Source organism: Gopherus flavomarginatus, chromosome 16 (assembly GCF_025201925.1).
Source record: "Gopherus flavomarginatus isolate rGopFla2 chromosome 16, rGopFla2.mat.asm, whole genome shotgun sequence".
Taxonomy (NCBI): Eukaryota; Metazoa; Chordata; order Testudines; family Testudinidae; genus Gopherus; species Gopherus flavomarginatus.
Genome location: NC_066632.1, coordinates 25,638,022 through 25,663,215, shown reverse-complemented (window position 1 = coordinate 25,663,215; position 25,194 = coordinate 25,638,022). Strand labels below are relative to the sequence as shown.

At 57.4% G+C, this 25,194-nt stretch overlaps 2 protein-coding genes across 6 annotated transcripts in view; one reads left to right on the top strand and one right to left on the bottom strand.

The window, feature by feature from the left end:
* The window catches only part of ANKRD52 (ankyrin repeat domain 52), a 49,243-nt gene extending 40,055 nt beyond the window's left edge, over nucleotides 1–9,188 (bottom strand). For both annotated transcript variants that reach the window (XM_050924683.1, XM_050924685.1), the window contains exons 1-3: nucleotides 9,101–9,188; nucleotides 4,400–4,483; nucleotides 1,296–1,374 (exon numbers count right to left, since the gene is read on the bottom strand). In XM_050924683.1, coding sequence (XP_050780640.1) covers nucleotides 1,296–1,374; nucleotides 4,400–4,483; nucleotides 9,101–9,127 — 190 coding nt within the window. In that variant the 5' untranslated portion in view covers nucleotides 9,128–9,188. The remainder of the gene's footprint in view (nucleotides 1–1,295; nucleotides 1,375–4,399; nucleotides 4,484–9,100) is intronic.
* A 770-nt stretch (nucleotides 9,189–9,958) lies between these two features.
* On the top strand, nucleotides 9,959–22,366 carry COQ10A (coenzyme Q10A). Of its 4 annotated transcripts, none has more exons than XM_050924735.1 (5): nucleotides 9,959–10,273; nucleotides 20,422–20,583; nucleotides 20,896–21,088; nucleotides 21,243–21,344; nucleotides 21,917–22,366. In XM_050924735.1, exons 2-5 carry the CDS (start codon nucleotides 20,432–20,434, stop codon nucleotides 22,082–22,084), a joined length of 615 nt encoding a protein of 204 aa, XP_050780692.1. In that variant the 5' UTR covers nucleotides 9,959–10,273; nucleotides 20,422–20,431; the 3' UTR covers nucleotides 22,085–22,366. The 4 variants fall into 4 exon arrangements, with proteins under 4 accessions (XP_050780692.1, XP_050780693.1, XP_050780691.1 ...); XM_050924736.1 differs by lacking the exon at nucleotides 9,959–10,273 and adding an exon at nucleotides 14,130–14,147; XM_050924734.1 differs by lacking the exon at nucleotides 9,959–10,273 and adding an exon at nucleotides 14,168–14,339.
* The last annotated feature ends 2,828 nt before the right edge of the window (nucleotides 22,367–25,194 follow it).

Genomic DNA, 25,194 nt, shown 5'->3' with positions numbered 1-25,194 from the left:
ATCCACAGACCCCTTCTGTCATTGTCTAGCACTAGACTGTGGTGCTTCTGTAGCGTAGCTCTACCCTTCCTTTAGATGCTACAAGACACACGCTCCGGCACCAGGGGGATAAGCTACGCCCAGCAGAGGGCTGCAGCTCCTTGGCATGAAGCACAGGGAATGCAGCACTGAGGTAAATGGAAAAAAACGACATTTCCCAGCACACACTGCTCCACCTTCATCTCAGCGGCCACAAGACTATCAGTCCCAGAATGCAGTTCGTCATCATGATCTAAAAGGAGGCTGCTCAGACAAAGATGGCGCATTTCATGCTGGAATCTGTAGGTCTTTGTATGCTGTGCCTCTGTGTACAGGTGAAGGAGACCAGAGCCGCACTGCAGAAGTCAGCAGGCCTGGCTTTTGTCATCCCTGCTCTGCCTAATCAAGATTCTCTGTGCCAGGCTTGGACCATCAAAACCCAGCTGCCCCAGCTCTACTGCATAGAGCTGCCCTGCCCTGAAAGCCACGTGAAACACCTCTGTTGGGGCTGGTCTAGGATCACGATTGGCTCTTCCACGCCACCAGCAAACTGCTGACAAGTCAAGGGCGCCTAGAGGGAGCAATGACAATGAATGCCAGATTAGGGTCCTTTTTTCTCCCGTCCATGGTGTGTGGAGAGCAAGCCTGGATGTAGATTTGAGCCGTTTCAGAGGAAAATGGAGGGGCTGGTACCTTGGGTTAGAGCCACGCATGCAGCAGGCAGGTGCTGAGCAAAATTCTCTAGTCCTCATCCCACACCTGACAAATGATCCAGATCTGCGGCTCCCCATCCCACTCCTGCTGTTCAAGGCTTTCCCCCAGCCAGTTCTGTCACTATCCTTCAATCCCTGACCCACAGTCCCTGCTACCCCAGCCCCGGGCTCCCACCATAGAATTCGGTCAATGCTCCCCAATCCTGACCCCACAGTCCCCAAGTATTACAGCGGTAGGCTCCCCCCGAATCCCAATTCACTGCTCCCCTCCCCAGGTCTGCTGGTGCCCCTCAGTCCCAATCCGCAGCCCCCTAACCCCCCAATATTCCAGTTCCAGGTTGTTTTAAGATTTGCACAAACCTCCTCTTGGCATCTGGGTGAGAGCAACTAATGACATTTCCCTTGTGACTCAAGCACCAATTCTCCTGTGGATGAAAAACCCTTGTACCCCCATGCCCTTGAGCAGCATCCCTTCCACATTAGACCCACAGGAGGGCCAGGCCGCCTAACCTGAGCACGTCCATGCAGCCGGTTGTACTGGGCAGAGATAGTTGCGGGTCTTACCTGACAGTATTAGGAGCTCAGTGATTGGGACATCTCCTAAGTAGGCAGCAGCATGCAGTGGGGTTCGTCGTTCTTGGTCCTGCCCAGGGAGATAAGAAAAGGCCGTGATGCAACTACCCACACAGCAAACACTGCTCCTTCCCCATCCAACTTCCCCCATCCTAAAGACCCAGATGTTGCTTCCTGCCCTGAGGACATCTGGGTAAGTCTAAGTGGATGGAGGAGTCTGCTTACAGCAGACAGCAATAACAGACAGTGTGGTGAGGAAGCAATGGACTACCTTTCATACCTCAGTCCATTTCAGGGTATCTGTCAGGTAGAGCAGGGCTGGAAGCCAGGAATCCAGGGGTCTATTCCCAGGTTGGGGAGGTGAGTGGGGTCTAGTGGTTAGAGCAGGGCTGAAAGCCAGGAATCCAGGGGTCTATTCCCAGTTCAGGGAGGTGAGTGGGGTCTAATGGTTAGAAGAGGGCTGGAAGCCAGGAATCCAGGGGTCTATTCCCAGTTCAGGAAGGTGAGTGGGGGCTAGTGGTTAGAGCAGGGGGCTGGGAGCCAGGACTCAGGTGCTAATTTCTAGCTCTGTCACCTTGGACAAGTTACTTCACTTCCTCCCTGCTCCAGCTTCCCTAAACAGAGATGGCATCTAGCTCATAGGGTTGTAAAGCTTCATGAAAGTTTGCAAAGTGCTTGGAGGCCCCTACATGAAAGGTTTATAAAACCACCAAGCAGTATTACCCTGGTGCTCCGCATGCCCTTCACATCCCGTCATTCTAGGTCAAGTGCCAACAACAATAAAAGTTTGCGAGCACCACAAGCAGCTCCCAAAACGCACCAAGCCCAAAAGACTGGGAGAGGCTATAGAGGTGCAGGAAGCACAGCGTAGATAGGATCAGTTTTCTTCACTTTCTGCTGGCCCCTGCGTAACCTCTTCCTTGAGGCATTTGGCTCAGTCTCAGCAAACACCAAGTGGGTTAGAGGGGCACAGGAGAGAGATTTAGGTCCCACCTTTTAGCTGCATTTAACAAAAGTTGTATTTTTTTTCATTGAGTTAAAAAAAAGAGAGAATCAAGAAAACGACTGGTAGGACTGGCAAACAATCTGGAGAAGCAGAAAGTGAAATTGACCAATCTCATTCCCAAGTGAAATCAGCACCCGAAGAGATACATGCATTAAGTGTTAATCATTCTCTTGTTTTTGGGCAACAGAGCAAAAGCATTTTAGAGAAAGGATGATCCTGATCAACTCCCTTTAAAGAGAAGGAGACTATAGAATTATCACGTCCCTAAAGGAGGCAGCCAAGGAACAAAGTCTCCCGATCCCTTTGTAACATGTTAAGATATGATCTAATCATTAGTTCCAGTGGCTGGCACCAAAAACAGTGCTGGGCCTCCCCTCTGAGCCAGCAGAGCCCACGATGCTCGACCCAGACCTATGCTGCTCCCGTGCACTATTCACTCAGAGTACACAACCGTGCTAGCCCTGTGCATGCTGCAGCATGGACAGAAAGTGGCGGACACATTAGATGCAATGGCCAAGAGCATGCAGAAAAAAAAACACTAGGCCAGAGCACAGCTGGGAGCAGCATGCAGTGAAAACCTCGGTAATGCCCCACAACCTATCAGAGAGTAAGATGCGAACTGGACTCAGCCACTTACCCAGAACCCACGACACTGACCAAGACACACAGCCTAAAAGAGCAACTAGTCACTGATTCAGAGCCAGTCCCCCAGCGCCACACGTGGACAGACAGCGAGGCTGACCCAGTGAGGGTCATCACTGGGATAATTTACTAGAGGTCCTGGTGGACTCTCTGTTGTGGCAGTTTTCAGATAGAGGTTGGATCCACTCTAGTCCAAGCAGGAAGTGTTTCAGGGCAGCTCTCTGGTCTGTGTGATTCAGGAGGCCAGATCGGATGATCGCAGTGGTCCCCCTTTCTGGCCTTGGAATCTATTCACCAGCCTACTCGACAGACAGAGTCACCTCTCTCAGCCACACACCTGCCACTGGTTTGTTCGCAGGAATCTTGTTAAACCAGATTAAGGGAGCGTTTGCATCCAAGTCTGATTGGAACATTTGCATGTGGATTTTACACTCCTCTTCCTCAGGGCTGGCTATTCAGGTTACATCAAGGGTCACGATCAACCCAGGAGGCCTCTGAAGCAAGGGCACCCAAAATGAGCATTACCAGGAGCTAGAAGGATACATCCGACTGGCAAGAGAGTGAATGATCTGGCAACTACTATTCGTCCTGAAGACGGGATGTGGTCTGAAGACTGTAGCATTCAATGTGGCATCTTCATTCAAAGGCCAACCCAAACAACTCAATCTGGACCACTGCATTCTGGGCCTGGCAAGCCACACCTCCTTACCCAACGTGAGAACAGCCAGGTGGTAGCACCTGCAAGGCTGCATTTCGGCCATCCCCACCCTGCTCAGGTGCACTCCGCAGCCAAATTTAAAAGAGGGGCAGTGAAAGTGCATCTGTATTCCTTGGGACGTTAGTTCTGCCCCACCAATCAGGGCAGCCTCAACACAGACAGCTCAGCCCTGCTCTCATCAGTTCCAAAGGAGAGCAAGGGATGCTGGGGATGCAGCCAAAGTAGTCCCAGTTCACTGCCCTTCCATTCACCTGCAGCCTTCAAACAAAGAGCAGAAACCCGACAAGACGCTGCATTGTCCGAACATTATAAATAGCAGGCAAGTCTCCCAGTGACTAGGATGTACCATTAAGCCCATTTTACAGATAGGGAGAAGGAGGCCAGGGGACAAAGGCCCAGATTTTTAAAGATATTTAGGCATCCCAAGGCCTACCTCGGGAGCCTAAGTCAGTTAGGCATTGCAACCCCTAAATACCTTTAAAAATCTGAGCCAAGGTTGCAAAGCCAGGAATAGAACCTAGGAGCCTTGCCTCTAAGTTGCCTGCTCTAACCACTGGATCACACTGCAGAAAAGATTCTCACTCGCTTACCAGAAGCGTAACAGTTCCACCCTCTCTGCTTTGGCTACACAAGCATATTTCAGAGGCAAAACGGAGGAGGACACGTCAATCTGAGACTGGAGGGTCAGCGTGCCATGCTGGGCCAGGCAGCTGCTGCTCCAGCACTCACCAATATATTGATATTCTCTTTCTGGTTCAGCAACGACCGCACCTCCTCTAGATCACGGTTGAAGATGGCTTGGACCAGAGGAGGCTGCAAAGAGAAAGACAATCAAGCTGTGAAGCAGGTAAAATGAATGTGCAAGGACAGGGATGGGAGGATGGCCGGCAACATCATTCATATGCCCCAAGACCAGCCCGACAAGTTAGTCACCTCACGCCACCTGGGTTTGTTTGGGGCTCCTGCTTCTATAGCAAACGCAACATCTACTGAGCCATTCTAGTGAGCTGCAGCTGTGGAGACAGGCCCAGCTGTGGCATCTGACAGGAATTCTCCCCCACTCCTTGCAGCTGAAGGCTTTTAATATTTATACAAGTCAATTTCTCTTTAAAAAAACAAAAGGAGAGAGAGGGGCTGCTGCTTCTGCAAGGATTAAAAAACTGAAGCGAAGTGAATGTTCCAGATTATCCACCCTAGGGAATAAAGCCACGAGCTGAAGAAGTGCAGTACAAGTTTTGCACCCTACCCATGGGCCTGGAACGGCTACATCTGGGGGTGGGGGGACAGGACCATCCAGTCAGGCCCTGATCCTGGCCAGATATCAGTGGGAATCTGTCCCCTTAGCCTCTCTGCCAAGAAGTGGGCCAACTGCTGCTAGTTGTGAAGGTTTTCCTGATGTGGACACTTGCCCACTGGGAACTGAACCGAGACTCAAACCCATTTCACACAGGGGCCACACTCGACAGCTGGCAATGGCTTTTGATTGCTCTGTTGTGGAGGTCAAAGACTTTGTAAAACTCGAAGAGGGACTGGCCATTTATAAGAAGTTACAATGCCAACAAAACTCGTTTAGGAAGGGATATAAACCATCAAGCTTCATGGCTTAAACCACTCTCTAATTATTGGGATAAGACCTTCGCAGGGGGTAGATTATCCCACATCTACCTTCCCTGGGGCGTCTTGCAACGTCCTTTGAAGTGGCCAATGCTGGCCACTGTCGGAGACAAAATACTGTCTCGATGGATGACAGGTCTGATCCGGTCTAGCAATTCCTACACTTCTTACCCAGCCTGAATTTTAACAAGTGCCTTAGAGGGGAAAGATGCTGCATCCCTCTCTCAAATCCCCTGAGCCATCCGCTCCCAACAGGATCAAGCAGCCGATGAGCAAATACTCAGGAAAGCTAAATTTTGGGGGTCACTCAGTGAGGGGCAGGCTCTGAACCCGAAGACCTTCTTTTCAGAACCCACGTATGGATTGTCAATAGCAAGAGATGAACATGGCCCAGAGCGGGTCCCTTTGCTCAAATCTCATGTTGCGGGTAACAGTCAAACCCTCTTCACCTCTCCCATCACTACTTCCGGGTCTAGCTTCAGTTGCCATAAGATTTGGCTATAGCCAGAAAATACCAACACTGATCCCACTGGCCTAAAATGGATCTTTACGGGCAAGCACTTGCGATGTGCACCACAAATCCCTGTCCCGTCCCTTACTTCACTCTATAATCCACCTTCCGACCCCTCTCAGTGGCCGAGAGCATGCAGTTAACAGGAGCGGTACCCTGGAAGACCGATCTCAGGGAAAGTCAGAATCCCGACTGGTATCTTCCGTTCTGAGGGCACGGGGGGAACACACCCTCCTGGAAACCTGGTGCAGGTTTGGTTACGGTGGGTGAGCATCCCCCAAGGGAGCCCTAAGCTTTGGCAGCTACCCCGCGCCTCTCTGCAGCAGTAACAGAACCCGCTGCGGATTTCCTGTCACCCAGGCCTAGATTGTACTTTCTGTCCTTTATCCTGGGAGCTCTTTGGGGCAGAGACCGCGGCCACCTTTACGTCTGTATAGAACCAAGCGCACTGTGGCCAGGACCGAAAACAAACCACCAACCTTTGCTCAAGGTAGCGCAGCAAATCAGCTCTCTGTGCAAAGCAGATCTCTAAGCAGCACAGCTTCTGGGGTGATGGAGCTGACAGCTCCATGCCTACTCCATCCTGCCCTCATGTTTTGTCTACCTCACTCATTCCGGCACCGGAGACAACCAACACCAACCGCATCTGCTCATCTTGACTGGTCTGCTCAGCAGAGGGAACCCTGAACTTGCATTTCCAGGGCAGACTTTCCACCTTTACTACCCTGCTAACTCCACATTTCCTCTCCCCTCTCTATCCAAACACTGCATGAAACAGCAAAAGGTAGGGGAACACCCAGTCAGAGGGAGCGAGTCATTTGCGTGGAATGCAGTGGACTCAGCATCCAGCGTTAGACATTTCCAAAAAAAATAAAATAAAATAGATGCATAGATGATAATTATGCAGTGCACGGACTTCAACGGAGCTTGCAAGCAATGCTGGGACTGACACACCCACCCACCATTCACAAGGGAAGCTGAATGTTTTGGTTACTAAAAAAAAAAAAAAAAAAAAAAAAAAAAAGGTTACTCCCCTGTTCCCTTCTCTCCCCGCCATGTGAGGCTTTAAACAGACAGCCTAACGGTGAGATTGCAACAGTGAGGGACCACAGGAGGGGTAAATATTTGGCTTGGAGGACTCAGCAGCCCAGATCTCAGAAATCACTACTGTCTGGGTATGATAAAGAGGGCTCATGTCAAATTGGGGTTAAAGATGACATGTTTGTGGGCCAGTGGGATATTTGGAGGAGTAGGGGGAGGTGCTGGGCGTCATCCAGGGAGTAATGGGGGTGACGACTGTGTATCAATATACTCTGCCTTAGGAAAGTGAAGTACATACCCGACAGGGAGGGGAAAAGAGATTCAGGCTCCTTGGGGCTCGGACGTTTCATTCATACCCCTTACAATGCAGAGAAGGTTGAAACCTGACCCTTTTAGGGGAATAGTATGTGGCCATGGTCATCTGTATAGCCACTCTTCCTCCCCCACTCCCCGGGTGAGGGGGGTACCTACAGAGATCAGTCAGCCCTACTGATTTGGGGGCTGTGACACAAGTCAAGTGGGGTGCAGACAGGACTGACTCACATCCACACCCAAGGAAACTGGGGTGCAACCCCCCCCCCAGTATGTAGGGAAGTTGACTCACATACACCTCCCATGGCAACAGGGTGCATGGGAAAAGCCTCATCACACCCAGGGAAGTGGCAGGCAATACAACAGCACAGGGGCACCAACCCCCCCCCAACTGATGAAAGTGGGATGCGAGATGAATCATCCCCTAACTTGTGAAAGTGGGGGGCACACTGCGGGTGGTGTCAAACCAAGCCCCGCCTCTGGCCTGAGGGGGGCTGAAATGGGAAGGGGGATGAGGGGGTGTAGAGGGAGAAAGGCAGGGAATGAAGATGGGGAGGCTCAAATACTGTCCAGGCTTCAGGGGGATAAAGAGGTTGAGGGGAGGATTAAGGGAGTAGGAAGGATGGCTGGGGGCGATGGGGGATAAAGAAGGAGATGGGAGCAGGGGAGGCACGGAGAAGATGGGGAACAAGCAGAGCTAGGAGATGGGGGACACCAATATGGGGGGGCAAAGGGAAGGAGGCAAAGATGAGGGCAGGCCAAGCGGAGCGGGGAGGAGGGGCAGAGCTAGGGGGCAAAGACGCAGGCACTGCGGAAATAGGGCAGTGGGTCGGAAAGAGATAAAAAATGGATGCAGATAGGGTGGGGCCCAGGAGGCCAAAGGCAGAGAGGATGGGGAGCACAGATGGGGCGGGGGCCAGAGGGTGGGTTGGGGCCCCAGGGGGCAAAGGCGGGGGGGGATAGGGGGAGGGGAGGCGAAGGCAGAGAGGGTAGGGAGCAGAGATTGGGGGCGGGGTACAGGGGGTGGATGGGGGCAAAGGCAGAGGAATCAGAGACGGGGGCAGAGTTAGGGAGCAGAGGGTGAATGGGGGCACTGGAGGGATGAAGACAGAGGGGGCAGGGTACACAGGTGAGGGTAGGTGGGGGGTCCGGGGGGGCAGAAGGCAGAGAGGGTGGGGAGTAGGGATGGGGTGCAGGCATGGGGACAGAGATGAGTGGCAGGGGATGGAAGGCAGAGGGGGTAGAGATGGGGGCAGAGGGTGGACGCAGGTCCAGGGGGGTGGCAAAGGCAGAGGGGGCAGAGATGGAGGACAGAGATGGGGGCGGGGTGCACAGGTGGGGGCAGAGAGTAGGTGGGGGGGGTCTGGGGAGCCGAGGGTGGGGAGCAGAGACGGGGGTGGGGTGGATGGGGGCCCCGGGGGTCCGAAGGCAGAGATGGAGGGCAGGGGTCCGAGGGTGGGTGGGGTCCCGGGGAGCAGAGATGGGGGGCAGGGTACAGAGATGGGAGCAGGGGATGGGTGGGGGCCCGGGTGGCAGAGATGTGGTCGCGGGGGGCAGAGAGGGGGGGCGGGGGGCAGGGGTGGGGTCGCGGGGGGCAGAGATGGGGGGAGGGGGGGACGGGGGGTGGGGGGGGCCCCGGGAGGCAGAGGGGGGGAGGGGGATAGAGATGGGGGCGGGGGGGGTGGGGCCCCGGGGCAGACAGGGCGGGCGGGCGGCGGGGCCGGGCTCCGTCTCCTCGGGCGGGAAACAGGCAGCGCGGAGCCCGGCTGCGGCCTTGAGGCGGCAGCGCTCGGCCCGGCCCGGCTCGGCTCGGCCCCCTCCCCGGGCTGGGCCGGGCCAGGCCGGGCCGGAGCGGGGGGAGGCCGCTCCCGGGCCCCGAGGGGCGGCTCCGCACTAGGCCGCAAATCCCCGGGCTCGCGTAGCGGGCGGGGCCGGGGGGGCGGCCCCGGTACCTGGTCCGTGATGCTGAGAATCCCCATCTCCGGGCCCGAGCCCCCCGCTCAGCGCCGAGCTCCCGGCATCAGGCTCCGGCCGCGGCGGCTGCGGGGCGGGGAGGGACTGAGCCCGCCCACCGCGCCAGGGAGGCCGCAGCGACCCCTGCCGGGGAGGCCCGGCCGCGGCCCCAGGCAGCTCCCGGGGGGGCCCTGAAGGGGGGGGCACTTGGATCCCCGCAGGGGCGGGGAGCCGGGCCTCGGGGGGGCACTGGGGGTACCATGGAGGTCCCTGAATGGGGGGGGCACTTGGATCCCCTCAGGGGCGGGGAGCCGGGCCTCGGGGGGGCCTTAGGGGGTCCCTGAAGGGGGGGGCACTTGGATCCCCTCAGGGGCGGGGAGCCGGGCCTCGGGGGGGCCTTAGGGGGTCCCTGAAGGGGGGGGCACTTGGATCCCCTCATGGGCGAGGGAGCCGGGCCTCGGGGGGGCCTTAGGGGGTCCCTGAATGGGGGGGGCACTTGGATCCCCTCAGGGGTGAGCAGCCAGGCCCAGGAGAGCCCCGGGGGGGGCACTGGGGGGTACCATGGAGGTCCCTGAATGGGGGGGGCACTTGGATCCCCTCAGGGGCGAGGGAGCCGGGCCTCGGGGGGGCCTTAGGGGGTCCCTGAATGGGGGGGGCACTTGGATCCCCTCAGGGGCGAGGGAGCCGGGCCTCGGGGGGGCCTTAGGGGGTCCCTGAAGGGGGGGCACTTGGATCCCCTCAGGGGCGAGGGAGCCGGGCCTCGGGGGGGCCTTAGGGGGTCCCTGAATGGGGGGCACTTGGATCCCCTCAGGGGTGGGGGAGCCAGGCCCAGGGGTCCCTGAGGGGTGGGAGAACTGGGCCCCTTGGAGCTCCCCAGTGTTTCCCCCTGGCCAAGGGATGTGGAGCCGGGCACCAGGGCCTCCTGGAGAGCCTTCCTAAGATGGCGTGCAGACCCCTTAGGGCCACCTCCCTCCTTGCCGGCTGTGCCAGGACCCCCTGGCTGGACTAACGCTGGGCCCCCCGCCTGCTCACCCTGGGGTGCAGGAACTCTCCTGGGCTACTTTGCCACAGGGCAGGGCAGACGAGAGCCGCTTCTCCACGTGAGCCTGTGAGTTTCCCTCAGGGCAATTCCATCGGTCGACCCCACTGGAATCAGGTCCAGGATGAGACGTGTGAGCAAACGGATAGATAAACTGGGCCCACGGGTGAAGCTGGGTGCCTCTGTGTTCTCCAAGGGCTAGCGATAGAGAATCAGGCAAGGAACTGCGCTACCTACACATCTGGTCAATTGCTAGTAACCCTATGGGTCTACCACCATTAACTGATGGTTTCCAAGTGGGATGGGTTGGTAGGCCACAGTGGCCACTGGAAATTAAATAAGAAGAATTAATAGTTGATTGAGTTATGACATTAATTCTTTGGGCTTCTAAAGCACCCATTATCCACCAACTTGTATTTAGTATTCAGACTAAACAAATCAGTTTGCTACAAGGGTGATCTCAGATTCTTTTGTGGTTGCGATGTGGAAGTCCCAGCTGAGTTTCTGTGCTTGTTACTGTACAAATACACGGTAAGAGACAATCCCTGCTCCAGAGAGTTAGAATCTGGACAAGGCAGATAAAGGATGGAAGGGAAATGGAGGGATTAACCATCTCACACAAGGTCATGCAGCTGTAGTGTAGACCAGGGCTGAATCCAGGTCTCCTGAGTCCCAGCACAGTGTCTGCTCTTCTGGACCAAGTGGCCTCTCAGGCCTAGTCTACACTTACAAGGTTTGCTGATATAGATATCCTGGCACCCCCTAGTGGAGACACAGCTGATTCCAGCAAAAGTGTTTTTCCACCTATTTTCCAAATGGAATAGCTACGACCTGCCAAATATTTTTTGTTGCTGCTATAACTGTGTCTACATCAGAGCTTTGGCCAGCACAGGCATATGGGTTAGTGGTGTGATATTTTACATGCTCCTAACCGACATAGCTATGCCAGTAATATTTTCTAGCGTAGACCAGGCCTCGGAGAGGGAAGGTTGGTCCTTTGTGGCTAACGCACAGGTGGGGAATCAGGAGATCTGTGTTTTACATGGACTGTGCTCTCTGCTTGAACTCAGGAAGCTGAGACAGAGAGAAAGTCGCACGGTGAAGTGAATCTCCTAGACTTTAAGGCCAGAAGGGACCATCATGATCATGTCGTGTAGAACTCAGATCTCTTCAGTTCAGGTGCCTCCTAAAATCCCACTGCTTCCATGACGTTCACAAGATATTAACTGTTAAACAAATCCAAAATCCATTCCCTCCTCTGGGCTACACAGTTAGTGCCTGCTCTAATTTCTATTCCTGTTTTTTGGGTCACGATCCTGCACTCCCTCCCTCCCAGGTGTAAATACTTCCACGTATGCACTCAGTGGGTCTACTCATGGAAGTAAGCATTGCCCTTGGAGATGTTTTCAGGATTGGGCTGTTATATCGTAGGTTCTTCATGCTCTGGGGATTGTTTTGAGACTTGTATTTTATACAGTGCCTATCACATTGTCTTTGCTTAACAAATAGTGAATCACAATGACAAAGTGGTGCTGCATGGGACCTCACATAAGCATTTCTGGACGACTCTGATAGCGACCTCATGTGCAGCTGAAACCTGCCAGAGCCAAGGCCCCAAAAGTGGCTCACAAATCTTTACCACTTGACCCTGGGGGACACTATAGGTTCCAATGGGCCTTGTGGCCATAAGGCTTAGCTTGATGTGGAGCGTTGCATGTTGGGTGGGCCCTGTAGTCTCCACCAGCCAGCTAAAGATCAGGATGGCTTTAAGAAGCTGCCGATCTGGCTTTTCTCAGGGCAACTTTTGGGAGACCCTTGAAGAAATGGACTTGTTTAAACAAATAAAGGATCGGTGCAACAAGATGAGCTGAATAATTGTTTTCTGCAGTTACAAGGTGTTTATATTTAAATTTCCTGCCTGTCACTATTTGGGAGGGATAACGGGGCACCGCTTGAAATTGCTCCCTCCGTTTCTTGCAATAACATCTAGAGACATATTTACATTGACTGCCATGGAGTGTGTGGGGGACACAGTCTGGGGGCTAACGTGGCAGCTTCACTCCGGGCTCTACTTTTGATCTCTGGTTGAACTGAGTTCAGAGGAGGAGGAGCCAGGAGACTGTGTGTGCTGTTGATAGTGTAGCAGGGCTATTTTTATCATGGCTTTGGACCTGCAATTAGCCGAGTGTTACCTAACAGTGAAATCAAGGTGAAATCATAGAGCTGAAAAGGCATAAAGAGCAGCTGGTGATATTTTCACCAGTGAAATATTTGCCTGGAGGAGGAAGCAGTGGAACTAGGCCTTTCACGGCAGCACAAGATCACCAGACTTGTGTTTTACAACCTGTTGCCAGTCATTTGTATAGGCCTTGTGGGGTAGCCTCTCCTCCTCCTCTCACCTTGTCCATAAAGGAAGCAACGCTGGGGGGTTCCTAGCACAATTCTCTGTGAGCTGGGATTGGAGTTTTTGGTAACTGGTTTCCCTGAAAGAAAATGGAATTAGGAGATGATTCATAGATTCCAAGTTCAAAAGTGACCATTGTGGTGATGAAAATAGAGGGACAGCTGGAACTGTTTAGACAATAACTGCTAATCAGTCCCATGATATATTGCTTAAGCTTGTGGTTAAGGCATAGATCTAGGAGTCAGGACTCCTGGGTTCTCTTCATGACTGTGACACAGGCTTCCTTTGGGCAGGTTACTTAACTCTTCTGTGCCCCAATTTCTCCATCTATAAAATGGGCTTCGTAATTTTAACCCTTCCAAGAGGGCTCTGAGACTTTGATTTCCGTATTAGTCTGTAAAGCGCTTTGAGATTCATGTTGCAAAACCAGAGCCCAAGTGTAAGTGTATTTTACTATGATTTTAGTCAAAGAAAGATCAAACATGGATAAGCGGTTTGACAGGGTAACTCTTTTAGGGTAATGTCTAGGATCCTGCAAGAAAGTCCATCCGTCCAAAGCTCACTTTGGCGAGAAGGTCATTATGATATTACGTTGGTAGGAGGTGTGATGATGTTGTGTTGTGATGTCATGACATGGCTTCCTGGTGTGATAAGAAGATGAGCATCCTGAGGTTGATGACGTTGCCTTGAGCCACAGCAATGTCCCGATGTGTCCGAGTCCATGACTGGGGTTCTACCCATTGTGAAAATACAAATAATAAGGAATCATGATGATGTGATGATATTTTGATGGGCTGTGATAATTTTATGCTCAGTTCCATGTCGTCAGTTTTGATATGACAACATTGGAATGCACTGTCAAAACGCGTCATTGTGACAGGTGACATTTGAATGCAGTGAAAGTTTCCCTGGGGTGGATTGACATGTTGGGGGGCAGGTAGCAGCGTGGGGACATGCCACGGTGCAGTGCCACGCTGGGAGACAACCCGCTAGGACAGTGAGTCGATTGGTGATTTAGTTGGGGATTGATCCTGCTTTGAGCAAGGGGTTGGACTAGATACCTCCTGAGGTCCCTTCCAACCCTGGTATTTTGTGATTGTATGATGTCGTGTTGAAGCATGATGATGTCACATGGCACAGTGGGAGGTCAGGATGACGTATGAGCATGTGCTGCTGTGTCCCAGCATGGCACGGGGTGATGATGTGTGGGGGCATGCGCAGTGGGGCCACTAGGCCGTGTTGCCATGGGATGATGCGGCAGCGTGATGCATCACAGGGCGATGATGCGACTGTGTCATGCTATGACATGCTGCACCACGGCATGAGGTCACTTTGCAGCCCATTGGCCCCCAGCTGCTGGCTGCCTTGATCACAAGCCCCGCCCTGCCTGCCAGATGGACTACAATTCCCATCAGGCACCTGGGCCGTCGCTACAACGCCATTGGCACCTCAGGGCGGCGGGACTACAATTCCCATGACGCTCCGGGCGGCGGAGCGCAAGCGCCTATACCATTATGGCGCCAAAAACTACAACGCCCATGATGCACCACGGTGCCGGGACAGCCCCGCCCCCATTCCCGCCCCGCCCCCTGGCTGTGACGCGGTGGGTCCTATAGTGACGCGGCGACGTTGTGTGTGTGACGGGGGAGGGGGAGTTCAGCGCGGCGGAGCCGGTGTCTGCGGCGGACGGAGCGCGGAGCCCGGACCCCTCCCCCATGGCGGCCAGGCGGCTGCGCGCGGTGCTGCGGCTGGGGGCGCGCCAGGGGCTGCGGCCGGGCGCGCCCCCGCCTGGCAGGTGAGCGGGCCCGCGGGCCGCCGGGGGGAGGGGCCCCGAGGGGGGTTATGGAGGGAGGGGCCATGGGGGCCGAGGAGGGGGAGGGGCCTCTGGGGGGAGGGGCCATGGGGCAGAGAGGGGGTCTCTGGGGGGAGGGGTCCAGAGGGGGCATGGGGCCATGGGGCAGAGAGGGGGTCCGGGGTGGGGCTGTGGGGCCAGTGCACTGAGAGGGGGTCTCTGAGGGGATTGGCCCAGAGTGGGAGGTCTCTGGGGGTGGGGCCATGGGGCACAGAGGGGGTCTCTGGGGGGAGGGGTCCAGAGGGGGAATGGGGCCATGGGGCCATGGGGCAGAGAGGGGGTCCGGGGTGGGGCTGTGGGGCCAGTGCACTGAGAGGGGGTCTCTGAGGGGATTGGCCCAGAGTGGGAGGTCTCTGGGGGAGGGGCCATGGGGCACAGAGGGGGTCTCTGGGGGGAGGGGTCCAGAGGGGGAATGGGGCCATGGGGCAGAGAGGGGGTCTGGGGTGGGGCTGTGGGGCCAGTGCACTGAGAGGGGGTCTCTGAGGGGATTGGCCCAGAGTAGGAGGTCTCTGGGGGTGGGGCCATGGGGATCAGGGCTGACCCAGAGAGGGGGCCTAGGGGAGGGGGACACTTGTATGCAGCATTGGGTGCACCAGAAGAGGCAGTGGGGACTCGGCCAGGGCCGCTCATGGCATGGGGGGCTTGGGCTGGGTTGGATGCGTCAGGAAAGTTGGTGTTTTACGTTCTGGGGATCTGGCCCACACACCTATTGCCACAGAGATGGTCTTGTGGAGATCTCCACTCCCAGCCGCATGATGTCCCTATGGCAACTTCAGCAATTGTCCGCAGGAAGCGGTGACGCGAGGGGAATTCTTCCCGGATACTTCGCTTCTTTCAATGGAATTTAGCTTCTGGAACCGAAGAACCAGATGTGAGCAGCTAGCTGGCTGCAGACCCTCGGCCACACCCCAGGAAACGGCCTTAGCTGGCTGAAGACTAACCATGGGGGATCCATGGACCACGCATGGGCAACCACTGGCTTAGTAAAACTTGCTGCATCTAAATGGGATCTAGCATCACTGAAGCAAGGAAGGGTACATCCCTAGCCCCTGGGGTTTGCTGGACTGCACCAGGCCTTTAGGTTTCCCCTTCAGGGTAGGGGAGGTTGGTGTTAGTTTCTTTAGCAATGGAAGATGTTATGATAACATGTAAAGAGCTTTCCAGGGAGTGTCATGCTTTGCAGGAAGAGGAAATAGGATCCAGATTCAGCAGCCTTTGCGAGTTTCCAAACACATGGGTGCAGCCCTGAATCAGGTGCTAGTTAAAGGGCAATTGCCGGAGACGGCGGTTTGTAAAAGTCTCTCTTGAGTTGGAAAACACAATGTTGACTTGATCTGAATTAAATGTCACCTCTTGCCCAGGCTTTGAGAATGAATGTCCTCCCTTTCAAAAGGCCTGGAAGTTTTGAGGGCTTACACCTCCTCCAGCGATGACCTCTGGTGGGAGGTGCGTGCCAGGAAGTTGCTGCAATGCATTGGTCTGTCAGCAATGCATCAGACCCTCGGCGCAGTCCTGCTTCTTGGCAGGTGCGAGCAAAAAGATCAACAGCTTGGGCATAACCGAGGTGCTTTTCAAGTTCAGATGCCTCCGTTAGCACAGGGGACACTCCCAGAGCTTGGAGCCGAGAGAGTTTAAGTGGCGTTGTGGCTGGCTTTGAAATGGAGCCAGGGTGGCTGCTCGTCACTGACGTGTTGGGGATAAGAGATGCCATGTTCCTCAGGGCAGCAGTCCTCTCCTCTGCATCTGCACAGCACCTAGCTCAGAATAAATAACAGGAGGTGGCATCTTGCAGGCAATCGTTGAGTGTGTTTTGTTTTGAGATGCAATATGGGAGGGCTGGCAAAGCACTCCTAGCTGAAGGCTGTGCTCTGCTGCACAAATTCTTCTTGTCCTCTGCTGCACCGTGTCAGGCATAGAACTTGGAATCTGTCCCCTGGAGAGTGAGTCCATCCACTCAGGCAGGGCTGAGGGGGCCCAGGCGACCTCTAGGCTCATGGAGATCTCAGATGCGTTACCCGAATCTGAACCACCAGCAACGTCTGTTGTGCTTTCCTGGTGCTGGACAGAGATGGGGCATTGGGCTGGCTGAATCTGGAGTGGCCCCAGCCCACTGGAAAAGAAAGACCTTTCCCTTCTGCTGGTGTCTCTGGGGAAAAGGGTGAGTGACCTGTTTTCAGATGCATCTATAAATATAAGTAAGTGAACAGCCTAAGTGGAAAGTTTCCAGTGGCGATGGAACGTGACCTGCTGGTTGTGCTGAGTGGAAGCTGCCGGGGTGTTGGAAGGAATTTCCTGAAGGCAGGATTGACTCTCATTCCCAGTGTCATTATAAGGTCCAATTCCCACCCTTCCAGCCAAAGCAGAAGCTCGCTGGGGGGTTGGGAACTTCAGGACTTCTTGTTTGTTTTGTTGGCATTTAACCAATGGGATAAAACCCGACCAGTCTGAACTGCGGGTTGGGAGTCAGGAACTCCTGGGTTCTGTTCCTGTTTGTGGGCGAGTCACATTGCCGCCCTGTGCCTCAGTCTCCCCAGGTGGGTATAGTCACTGAATGATCTGTTGCTGGCTTGCATGTAAGTGCTGCCTGCTGCCTCCAGTGCCAGGGTCAAGTGGCGAAGCCGGGGGAGCATTCGCCGTCGCACTCTGAATCGTCGACGTTGACTCGGGTTGTGGAAGATCAACCGTCTGTCCAGGCTGTTGTGGGAGGCCAACCATGCCACCAGCGCAGCTCAAAGGGTGGGTCAGAGCCCCAGCCTGCCAATGAAATGGGCAGAAGCACAAACATTCCAGCGGCAAGGGCGCGAGGGCCGTCAACCGCCTCTAGACTGTTTGCAGGAGAGAGGTCACATGTTGCTGGCTTCCCTTCTGTGTTTGTGATTCTCCTCTTGTCTGCGGTTGGCGTGCCAGGCTGTGAGGATCACGGAACAAAAGCACCAACTGAAATTTCATCAGGGGGCGAGGTCCAGAGGACAAACTCCGAATGGGATACAAGGGCATTAGAAGCATGACCTCGGTAGTGAGCTCTGCCTCTTACAGGCTGGGTGACCTTGGCAGATAAGTCCTGTTTTCAGTCAGCTTCCCATCTATCAATCGGACAGAACACTGACCCGCCTTGCAAGGGCCGTGGAGAAGAACCCACAGAACCCAGCATAAATAGCTCCTGACAATTACTGCCAGTGACCCAGCTTTTCCAGAGCGCCTTTCGTCCAAAGATACCAGAGCGGCTGTAGACCGCCAAAAGGCGGCTACGCTGGGGGTGGGAAGCAGCAGCCAGGGCTGTGGATCTGAGAGGAAATCTTGGCCAGTCGCTGCTCTTTCAGAAAGTGCCAGGGATTGCTAACGTCCAGGCAGGGCAGGGCAAACCAAGCCTCTGGGCCTTGTGACATCCTGCCAGGGTTTGGAACGCTAGCTCCCGCTCCTCCTCCTGAACTCTGCTTGGCAGCATAGCCGCCGGGTCTGGTTATGCACCGATGGGTCACCGGTGCAGCAGGGTGTTATTACAGGGCCTGCAGAGAGTGGTGGCACGTTGTTTCCCCTGCCCCCCCCCCTTCTCAAGAAATCCAGATACTCTCAGCCCCTGCATCAGTGCCCGTGATGCGGAGGAGGGCAGCGGGGGCTGAGCTGAGCAGGGTGCCCTGTGTTTCACCAGCCACCCTGACTAAGGAGATGGGGCAAGTGTGGTCCCTGTGGCCTTATAGTGGACCCTGCCCAGTTGCACCCGGCTCCAAGGACTTGCCACTCCTTATTGGCTTTTGGCCGGCTCAGCTGACTGCTGTTCCTGTGAATGAACCTCTTCTCTTCCTTCTCTGAGCTGCCCTCCTGATGGGCGGGTCTCATGGCAGCTGTTGTGTAAGGCGGCTGGGCACAGGGGAGGGGCCGTCTGCCTCTTGACTCACCAGCAGGTGATCTTCAGCAGGGAGGAGAGGGTCAGGGTCTCCCTCGCTGGGAGCCCTCCCCAGCTGCCTCCACGAAGCTCTGAGTGAGCACAAGCAGGAGGTGATGTAAACTGCTACTGTGTCTGAGCACGAGGGCTGCCCACCGGCCGCTCGCCCTGCCCTGCCCGCCAGCCGTTCGCCAGGCCGCTCGCCCTGCCCTGCCCTGCCCTGCCCGCAGGGGAGCCGGCCGCTCACCCTGCCCGCCGGGGAGCCAGCCCTGCCCACTAGCCACTCACCCTGCCCACCGAGGAACCAACCCTGCCTGCCGGCCGCTCGCCCTGCCCTGCCCGCCGGCCGCTCGCCAGGCCGCTTGCCCTGCCCTGCCCTGCCCTGCCCACAGGGGAGCTGGCCGCTCACCCTGCCCGCTGAGGAGCCAGCCCTGCCCACTAGCCACTCACCCTGCCCGCCGAGGAGCCAACCCTGCCCGCTGGCCGCTTGCCCTGCCCTACCATGGGGGGCTTGTTTGGGGCCATGAACTGCTGGCCAGTGAGCTAGTGGGAGCAAGCTCCCCTCCGAGTCAGGGCTGACGCCGTTGCGGCATTGTGCTGCAGGGAGCAGGGTCAGTGATGGAGCAGGGGGCACTCTCCCCTCAGAGACAGGGCTGATCCCAGGGCCCCCGCCCAGTGCTGTCTGTCAGGAGATCAGGCGTCAAAGCTCAGGTCTGGGTCATTTGTGCCTGTAGGATATTCTGCGCCATACAAATGCTGCCCACGATATTTTAAAATTGTGCAGAATTCTGCCAATTTTATTTGTCTAATAAATGTGGCGGCTCCAGCACGGCCTTGGGGAGCACAGGCGACTGGTTGCACAGAGATAGGAGATCACTCTGCAAGTCCTCCCCGCCCCTAGGACATGGACTCAGCGGTGAGGCTGCACCCAACCCAAACAATGCAAGGACTGGGTCTGCCCCAGAAACACCCAGGGCCCTGCCCCTCTGTTCCAGGTGCACTAGATGCAGGGAGGCAGGCTCAGCAAGGCGGGATCCAAGTGTGGAGGGATCCAGATGTGGTTTGAGCGGGTTCTGTGTGGGGCAGTCTGGGTGCGTGTGGCTCAGTGGGGGATTCAGGTGCAGGAGGATCTGGATGCACAGGGGCTTGCTGGGGGTCTCTGGGTGCAATAGTAATGGAACTCTGCAGGGGAGTCCAGGTGAAGATGGTTGGGGCTCAGTGGGGGGGTCCAGATGCTGAGGGAGTGGGGTTGGTACAGCAGCAGGGGCAGTGGAGTTCATCATTGGGGGGGATTCTGGGTGTGAGGGGGTGAGGCACAGTGGGAGGGTCTAGGTATGAGGGGGTCTGGATGCATGGGGGTTGGACGGATGGGGGAGCAGCTCCCTGTACAGTGATCCCTCCCCCTGCAACTCAGGAGTGATGGGTACAGGAAGTGTGGGGGTGAGGGTTGCAGAGCTTCCTGCCAGCCGGGGGAGAAATCTGGGGTCCGACATGGCCCTGGATGCTGTGCAGGGGCAGAGAAAGTCCTGTCCTCCACAGCCCAGCCAGGACTAGCAGCTGAGCCCGGCGCAGGGTAGGAGCCACTAGCCGGGTCTTCCCCTGATGAGGAGGGTCACATGACCACTCTTGTGGCTTCCCTTTGCTTCCCCATCAGAAAGTCATTTTTCTGCAGAGAAGCAAAGAAACCTGTGGGGGACATAAATTCTGCGCACGCGCAGGATTCCCCCAGGAGTAGCTCATTAAACATCCCCTTGGGAGGAGCAGGCATCAGCGGCTCCTTCACTGTAATACGGGAGTCAGCGTCGCTCCCTGCCACAGACTGGTCGGTAGAGTTGCTGCGTCACTCAACCCAGCAGTGGTCGCATGGGAGCGGTGACGAGATCGCAGCATGCAGCTTGGCCATACAGCACTTCGGGACCGAGAGATCCCCAGGGGAACGGGATTGGCATGCGAGAGGGAATTCCCTCGTCCTGGCTGGGGAGGGTGTTTCGTCGCCTTCGTCTCCCGCAGCCCCACTCTGCTTTTAGTGGCTTTGGGCTTAGCTAGTCTCAGCATCAGGTGACCTCTCGAAGGGGAGTAGCACCTTCCCTTGCCTGGCCAAGCGGGCTCCGTCGGTCTCTGCTAATCCCGACCCGTTTCCAGTTGCAGGACCATGTCTCTCTGTGGGATTCTGCTGAGCCGCGTGCCTTGGGCAATCAACAGCCTGGACTGGGGCCCCTGCACCCAGCACAGCCGGACGTTCATCAACCTCACGGGGCCTTTCACCAACAAAAGGAAGGAGTACTCGGAGAGGAGGATTATAGGGTAAGTGGCATTGACTGTGTTCCCCCAGTGGAGGGCATTCCAGATTAAGGGTGCATGGGGCTTTCCCGGCACGCTCCAGCAGGCTGCGTCCTTCACCTGCTTGCCCCAGCGCTGGTAGCAAAACGGGAGGTTGGTCTCCAGGCCTTGGTCAAACCTTGACCTGTCTGTGACGTGACGTGGGCTCTGCGAACCGGATTGAGGCCCGTGCGGGGGGGGCATGGCTGGGGGTGAAGGTGGACGGTTCCCTAGCCCGGCCCTGAGCGGCCTGCAGGACGGGCAGCACCGAGTCAGCGCCGGCGTCTCCCCCGGCAGGTACTCCATGCAGGAAATGTACGAGGTGGTGTCCAACGTGGATGACTACAAGCACTTTGTCCCCTGGTGCAAGAAGTCGGTGGTGGTCTCCAAGCGCACGGGCCACGTGAAGGCTCAGCTAGAAGTGGGCTTCCCGCCCGTGCTGGAGAGATACACCTCCATCGTCACCCTGGTGCGCCCACACCTGGTCAAGGTGAGGCTGCCGGGGAGCGCCGGGATTCTCAGGGTAGGGGATGTGTGGGGATGGAACAGTTCGGGGTGGGGGCACTCAGCTCCCCAGGGAGCCTGGCTTCCCAGCGCTCTGGTAGCAAAGCCCCTCGACTCACGCTCCTGCTGTCCCTTCTCAGGCCATCTGCACTGACGGGAGGCTCTTCAACCACCTGGAGACCAGCTGGCGCTTCAGCCCCGGCATCCCAGGCTACCCCCGCACCTGCACAGTGGATTTCTCGGTAAGCCCCCCCAGCCTGCCCTCCCTCATTCCCCGCCCACCCAGTCGCCACGTGGAGTCGTCCCCCCGGTGAATCCGCTGGGGATGGACCGGAGAGGTGGCTGCCGGGCGGCCAGCCCATGCTGTGTAATGGGCGGGTTAGAAGCACCTGTCCCCAGGTCATCGGCCTCGAGGAGGAGGTAAGCAGGGGGCGAAATGCTGCCCTCAGCCACCAAGCGACTGCTGTTCGCCTCTCGAGGGAAAGAGAAGCAGGAGCAAATGTTCCACCTGGGCACATTTGTCTGAGAGGCGAGGCATGGCAGTTAGAGCAGTGGGGGCAGGGAGTCAGGACTCCTGGGTTCTCCTCCTGGCTCTGTCAGTGACTTGCTGTGTGAGCCTCTCTCTCGGCCTCAGTTTCCCCAGCTGAGCCGCGGGGTTTGTGTGGAGGCGACTATTCGCTGCTGGCAGGTTCCTCGCTGGACATTGCGGAACATGGGCAGCCCCTGTCCCCCCGGCCCTTTGTTCCAGGGGAGGGCTCTGGCCCAGCCTGCCCTGCTCCGCCTCCCCAGCCCCTCATCTCGCTCTCCTCCCCAGATCTCCTTCGAATTCCGCTCCCTGCTGCACTCGCAGCTCGCCACGGTCTTCTTCGACGAGGTGGTCAAGCAGATGGTGGCAGCTTTCGAGCGGCGGGCGGCCAAGAACTTCGGCCCAGAGACGCGCATCCCCCGGGAGCTCATGTTTCACGAAGTTCACCAAACGTGAGGGGGTTGGGGCCACACGTGCAGACTCTGCCGGGGTGGCAGGAGGCGCTCGGACGCCCCGCCCCCGACTTTTTAACTATTTATTTGATTTCACCTCTCCTGACGGTCTCTCTAATTTATCTGCTGGCCTGGTGTGCCAAGAATGGGGACGTACCCAGAGCGGCTGGGTCTGGCTGCCCCGGAGCATCCCCCAGGCCTGCCATTTCGCACAGAACCACCACACTGGCCTGTTGGGCTCCATATTTTTGTAGCTAATTTTATTTTAAACTTATTTTATTTTGGGGGTGGGGTTTTGTTAACATCCCTCCAAGCAGGGAAGAGCAATCCCTGCCCCTCCCTGATCGCCAGCAATTCTTGTCTTTCCCCCTGTGTTGCCCTCATGGCAGAAACCAGCAGGGCTGTGTGTGCCAGCCCGCCCCCCGGTCAGACTGCCTTTCTCCCAGGCGGGGGGGGTGTGGACTGGACGATCAGGGTTTTGGCTCGCCTGTCTGCGGTCGGTAGCTGTGCCTTTGCCGGGGGGTGTGTGAAACGGATCAGATCCTTCTCCCCATCCGCGGGGGTGCTGAGCGCAGAGAAGGGTGCTGAGCCAACGTTACAGTGGCTGCGCGCCAGCTCTGAGGTACGTGGGAGCGAGAGGGGAGTTGCGTTTGGTCTGGAAGCAAGCGTCACATTAGCCGGGGCCTGCGGAAAGGGGCGGGGGCACTGCCTGGTTGGCAGAAGGTGGGAATGAGCAGTCCAGGCAGGGCAGGACATGGGGCAAGTGCCAGGAGGGCAGCTGCTCCCCAAGCCCTGCAGGTGCGATTTTGCTGAGCTCACCCTGGACGGAGGGAGCGCTCCCCGGGCCCTTATTGGGCAGGGAGATGGCACGGCCTTACCCAGGCCCCCACAGCGCTGGCAGCGGGGCTGACGGCTCTTGGCTCCCTTGGGAGAGCCCTGCGAGGGGGAAATAAAGCCCGAGTGGCCAGGATGGAGGTGGCCTGGAGGCTCCATGGGGTGGGGGGTAGAGGCCCTCCGCAGAGGTGATGCCCACAGGGCACCCGGCCCTGGAAGGCTGGAGTCTGATTTTGTTTCCACACACTGATGCAGTGTCCCAGATGCTGGAGTCTCCCCTCCTGCTTCGTGGGTGGGGGGGACCTCCCCACTCCCCTCCAAAGCTCCCAGAAACCCGTGGGGTGTCAGCAGAAGCTGGAGAAGCGGCTGGGGGAGTTCCCCTCGGCCTGGTAGTGGCAGGCTGTAGGTGGGGGGAGCAAGGACCCAGTTCCCAGGGGCTGCGGCCCCACAGCGGAGCTGTCCTTGGCCAGCGCTGCTCCTCTGGCTGCCCCGCAGCCGTGCTGTGAGCACGCCGCTGCTCCCCCCTCCCCACCCGGGCACACAGCAGCCCTGTCTGGGGAGCGTGCCCCGTGGCTGGCTCGGCGAGCACTGTGGGAGAGAAGTGAACAGAGCCCCATTGTCCTGTGCCAGCGCAGGGGGGCCCCAGAGTGTGCAGAGCGCTGTGGGGGGGTGGTGGATCCTGCTGTCACCTTGAAAAGCAGCTGCAGCTTAGCTCAAAGTGGGGCCACCTTTGTCCCCATGGGAGCTGCCTGCTGGGGGGAGAAGAGCCTGGCTCCCTCCCCAAGCCCCACATCGCTGCTCTGTGCCCCAGCCCCTCCTGCTGTGTAGAGGAGCCGGCGTTACATACAACACACACGGACGGGGGAGAAGGGCAGAACCGCCAGCCCCAGGCCCAGCTCAGGTCCTGCAGCACCGGGTTTGCACGGCTGTAACTGTGCACCAAGTGGGGGAAGGATCGCAGCTGCTGCACATTGGCCTCGCACGAGAGGCTGGGCACAGACACTGCCTGGGGCGTGCCAGTGCAGAGCGTCCCCTGCGGTCCTGGGGGAGGATGCGGCAGGAGGCTGAGCAGGCAGCGTGTGGGTCACGGCAGCGATGGAAGGGGGCGGTTGGGACCTGCTTCTTGTTCAGCCCGAATGCCTAGTGAGGCTGGCAGCCGGCCAGGCTGGGTGATGCCCATGGCATGGGATTTGTTACCACAGTAATGGCTTGAATGGCCTCAGGGGACCTGCCTGTCTCCAGACCTGGGGGGTAGCCTGGGGCACTGGCACCTGCAGCGCTGCTTCCTCTGCTGGGGGCCACCTGCCACCCACGTCTGAGCACTGGGCTGGCTGCGACCGCCTCGACTGCCTGAGGCCTCGGACCTGACGCCCTGCCGAGCCCTTGGCTTCCAGCCCGGCTCCCCCAGGGCTGAAGAAATGTGCAGCTGGGCCCTGCCAGGTGTGGTGCCTTCTGCCTGCTACTGTATCAGGCTGCCCTCAGCCGGTTCCCTGAGAGAAATGCATATGGGGGGGGGGTTGCCACCTCCTCCATGCGCTCGCTGGGGAGTTTTGTCTCCAGCCGAAAGACTGTAGAAGTTTCCTGCTCTGAGAAGTGGGGTTTTTAGGCCAATAAAAAGCATTTGGCAAGCAGGCTCCCTGCCTCCTTTGGGGCGGCAGTGGGTTGGTACCAGCCGGGCGGTTGGTACCAGCTGGGAGGTTGGCTCCTGCAGGGCACCTGGGCTGGGGTATTTCTCAGCTGGACTCGGGACAGGAGGCACGTGGGGCCTGGTGCTCGCCGGCTGCCCCTGGCTTTGCACTGCCAGCACGCCCTGGCCCCGGGCAGCCACTGCACAGCAGGGCACGTCCCAGATGCCTGGTAACAGCGACCCCCAACTCCTGCCTGTGCTGTCTGTCCTGCAGCCACGCCAGCATCAGGCCTTTCCCCGCCGTTCTCCAAGCACCATTTTCTCTGCCCTCCGGGATCCAAGTCAGTGCTGGGCCTGGGCCTTCCCCACGCCCACCCTGCATCTGTGAGCGCCACAATGAGATGCTCCCCACAGGCCAGCCCCCCAGTCCCACCCCCCTTGCTAGCCACAGCTGTGCTGATTCCTGGTCCCTGCACTGCTCCTCACACAGCACCACAGGCTGGCTTCCCACTCTCATTCCTTAGTGTGAGGTGGCTGCTGCCCCGGCACTCACCAGCTGGAGGGGCAGCCCCCCAGCAGGGAGTGAGGAGGGGGCCGGATTGCATCACTCAGCACCCACCAGCAGGGCTCAGCCCTTGGTGCAAATCCAACCC

What these genes read in the sequence shown, in the direction of transcription:
- COQ10A (XM_050924733.1), top strand. Translation starts at nt 16,403, where the DNA reads ATGCGTTACCCGAATCTGAACCACCAGCAACGTCTGTTGTGCTTTCCT. An exon ending in TGGTGTCTCTGGGGAAAAGG is followed by an intron (nt 16,555 to 20,421) that starts GTGAGTGACCTG and finishes ACCCGTTTCCAG; the next exon opens with TTGCAGGACCATGTCTCTCT. An exon ending in TGCGCCCACACCTGGTCAAG is followed by an intron (nt 21,089 to 21,242) that starts GTGAGGCTGCCG and finishes GTCCCTTCTCAG; the next exon opens with GCCATCTGCACTGACGGGAG.